This window comes from Mesitornis unicolor, unplaced genomic scaffold (genome assembly GCF_000695765.1).
Source record: "Mesitornis unicolor isolate BGI_N332 unplaced genomic scaffold, ASM69576v1 C13610128, whole genome shotgun sequence".
NCBI lineage: Eukaryota > Metazoa > Chordata > Aves > Mesitornithiformes > Mesitornithidae > Mesitornis > Mesitornis unicolor.
The window spans coordinates 442-4,310 of NW_010223290.1; the positions used below are offsets into that span (position 1 = coordinate 442).

Consider the following 3,869-nt stretch of genomic DNA (forward strand, 5'->3'; position numbering starts at 1 on the left):
AGTTCGTGGGCATTGTTTTGTTAACAAGCTAGGAAGACGGAGGGAAACACCAAAAACTCAAACACGGATGCTGAGACAATTAATTCTGAGACACACTAACGTCACTTTTTCTGGTTACAAACGCACCAAATCCAACTGAAGCAAGTATGGGAGGAGGGGAAAGATAAACATAGGGTAGTAGGGTAAAGTTATAAAAATGGTAACAAAACCCAAACATTTTTTAAACCAACTCTCCTCTTTCATACTGCAACATTACCTCACATGCAGGTTTTTTTACAAACAGCAGCAACAACTGAAAGGAGAAACTTACTCAGTCAGAACATTTAATAGCTTGGCAGAACAGTACCATGACAGTACCATTCATTAACAACCCATGAAATGATAAAGCAGCCTCCAATTCAGTATACTTGTATATAGGCACCATGGATTTTAGAAGACAATTTCACTCTCTGTGTGTTCTCTGTGTAATATATACATGTAACTCACTATCACAACGGACTTTGTTCAAGTGAATTCTATTATTTCAAGAGTAAATGATAAGTCAATGCTTTTACAGCTGTTTGTCTGAATTTACACCGTATTTCTCTGCAAGGTTCACTTAGCTAATTCAACACTTGCAATTTAGCTAGGGGGTCACATTACAGTGGCTTCTTAAAAAAAATAAAAATAAAAACAGTAGGAATCTCTTACCCGCAGTGACCAGGTAAGCATCGGGAACCGTGATGTCGCAGACGTAGGGTTGCCTAGTGGTGGTCACAGCAGAGGTTATGACCACAGGTTCAGATGGAGTACTTGTGGCCAGAGGGGTGGAGGAGAACGTCCCCAGGCTGCCTGCAGCAGTCGTGCCATAGCTGCCTGTGGCACTGGTGGCAGCGGTCATGGGGACAGAGGTGGCAGCAACCGATGCATCAGGACCAGCAGTTGTACTGCTTCCTGCTGGAGCTTCATACCCATTGGGAGGGCTGGAAGCTGGAGGAAACTGCGTGGCAACAAATGACGTGGTCACAGACACAGATGCTGTAGGAGAGGGCATCAGACTGCTGGTGTCAGCGTGAGACGTCAGGATGTCAGGGTCTGCGGGAGGAAGGGCTGTGTGGGCACTGCCCTCGCTGCGAGATGTTAAAAGGAGCGTGGGGTTAAGTGTAGCACCAATATCCTCATCAGAAGCTGGAGCAGTTGAGAACAAAGACAAAGATATGTTTAAGACAGGAGTTGCTGGAAAGGTAGTAAACAAAGAGATCAGATTTGTTTCACTGAGCAAGACGCTGCTGGTAACAGACTGGGTGTCAGAAGCGGGCAGCACCAGGGTAGGAACCACGGAGTGAGAGGCGGAGAGTGAAGGCTCCAACTGAGAGGTAGCTCCTGTAACAGCTGAGGTAAACGCAACTTCAGAGCCCGCTGCCAATACTGAGGCTGCTTCCAGAAACACCGACGACTCGGAGTGAAACCCTGATGATGGTGTTATTTCAGGAAACCGTGTACCTGGAACAGAGGATGCGTTTGAATAAAAGTGAGATGTTTGGCTGAGAAAGAACTGAGAAACCTCGGCGTCAGTGACAGAGCTGACAGTGGTAGCTAACTCCCAGCTGGAAACCGCCTCAGAAAGTACTGATGTCCCAGTCAACAAGGTCTGAGGTAAGAGTGCTGATAAATCACTTCGCATGACAGAGGAAGAATTTAGCACGGCAGGTGATAAAGACAAGTAGCTAGGTTCAATAAGAAACGGTGTTGATAAAAGACTAGATGGAAAATCGGAAATATTTAAAGACAGTTCTTCCCTTGTAGACGTCTTGTCAAGCAAAACCACAGATTCTGATGGCATTAATTCTGGCGACTCCAGCAAAGTTGTACGACTGACTGCAAACGATGCTGTTGGCTCAGTTGGGATGAAGGTGGAGTCAAACAGAACGGTGGTAGCATCAGGTGGCTCATCTAAACGAGCGCTTGGGGTCAACAAAACCGTTTCCAGAACAGGGAGGGAAAGCAGCGCATCAGAGATGTTCAATAATGTTCCTCCAGAGAGCTGATGGGAAGAAGGAGAAATTGTTATAGGTGTTCTGTTGTCAAGGACCCTGTCCATAGTGCTTAGTAAAAACACACTTGAATCAGGCATTTCTGCAAATCTTGAAGAAAAGGAAACAACGGGTCTTGATGGAAAAGAAGTATCAAAAATCTCAGGCGTAGGCTCCTCTATTTCATACCCGTCAGTAATTATAGTTGTAAATGGAGTTATGCCTTGTACTTCAGAGGCTTTGAGAGACAGAGTTTCAACATCATCGCCCGAGCCCATATCATGCTCTGGGGAAAAGCCTGCTTCTGGCAGAAGTGACACTGAGTCACAGTAAAGACAAGAACTGTACGATCGCATAAAAGGCACTGGACTCCCGAGCTCACTAACAAGCTCTGATTGACTTGGGATTTCTGAATTGGCAGGCAAATTTGGTGGTCTACTGGAGAATTCACGTGTAAACAGGCTGGCATTAAGAACCGCATTAGAGTCCGTGGGAATGGCAGCTGAGTGAAGTGGGAAAGACGCAAGCGGAAGACTAATAGGAAACAAAGCAGGCTCAGCACTGGCTGCTGAAGCTGGCATGGCCCAGGGAATGCTTGGAGTGGAGTAGGTCCTTACACTGAGAGTTTCTGCTGCCCGGCTACTCACAAAGGCATCAATGTCACCATACGGCTCTGCACCCTGTGCTGTGGCATCTGGGCTCACACGGCTACTTTTATCCAGCAGCTTGAGATGAAGAGGCGATCCTTCTGAAACAGCCCCAAAAGGCAGAGCTGTTAAACTTGCATTTATGTTTTCCCGCACTGCAACTCCTGCCTCTGAAGGAATGGAAGTGTAATAAATAGCTGTATTTGGAGGGTAGAACGGCAAGTCTCTGCTTGCCATTAGCATTTCACTATCTGGTACAAAAGTCTTCAACTCTGGAAGAGTGTTGCTGTGTTGAGGGACAGTGCTCAATGGAGTCTTCTGCTGTGCTGTTTTTGAGATATCATATGGTGAAAACAGGACAGATAATGAAGGTGTTACCAAGACAGTTTCTAATGTTTCTCTTGGTGGCTCTACTGCATTAACTGAGTGATGATCTGTTAAAACTGCAAAGGACTTCAGTGGAGGAGTCCACTGTGCCTTTGGAAATGAGCTAATAAATTCATCGTCACTTACGAATGCCTCACTGCTTGCGACAGAGACATCTACTAACGGTGTACTTCTCCCTTCTGAAATCTTGACCATTTCTTCTTGGTTAAATAAAGTCACATCAAAAGGAGTAGTAACAGATGACAAAACTGTTTGAAGGAAATTACTTCCTTGGGACTCCAAAGTACTTTTTGCTAAGGCCATTTGTGTCCTGCTGCCTGATATGCTTTGGTGCACCACTGAGTCCATTGAGAAAAAGGAAAAATTTTGCTGCTCCAAGGCTCTCTCATCTAAATAAAGACGGAGAGAGAAAAACAAAAACAAAAAAACACCAGGTCAGCACAAATATTAAGATTTCAATGAACAAACCTCACACACCCACTATTTCTGGAGACAACTCCGAATTCAAGGCCTGAGACAAAACCTCTCAGGATATGAAAAACCTCCATCAGCAAGTCAGCACAAATAGTAACATTCCCTGTGAAACTCCATGCCCTAGAAATAAGCAGGACAACACGAGCTCCTCTCACTCTGCATCTGCAACATTATCTCTCCACAGCAACACTCCAGCAAGCGCCACAGTGGGGCGGAAAGTGGCTCTCTCTTACCTGTGCAAGGCTACAGCGCATGGCAGTTAATGGGCTCACAAAGGAAACAAACCAAAAAGGGCAACAAGGAACAACCCAGCGAAAAAATTTGGCATAACTTTAGGTCTTCTGCTTTC

At 45.5% G+C, this 3,869-nt stretch overlaps 1 protein-coding gene across 1 annotated transcript; it reads right to left on the bottom strand.

Annotated features, from left to right (window-relative positions):
• Positions 1-690: 690 nt before the first annotated feature.
• On the bottom strand, positions 691-3,394 carry LOC104547548 (UPF0606 protein KIAA1549-like; the record flags this gene model as incomplete). Its single annotated transcript, XM_010193292.1, has 1 exon — positions 691-3,394. A coding segment is annotated over exon 1 (2,704 nt), but the record flags the coding sequence as incomplete, so codon positions are not given.
• Positions 3,395-3,869: the final 475 nt, after the last annotated feature.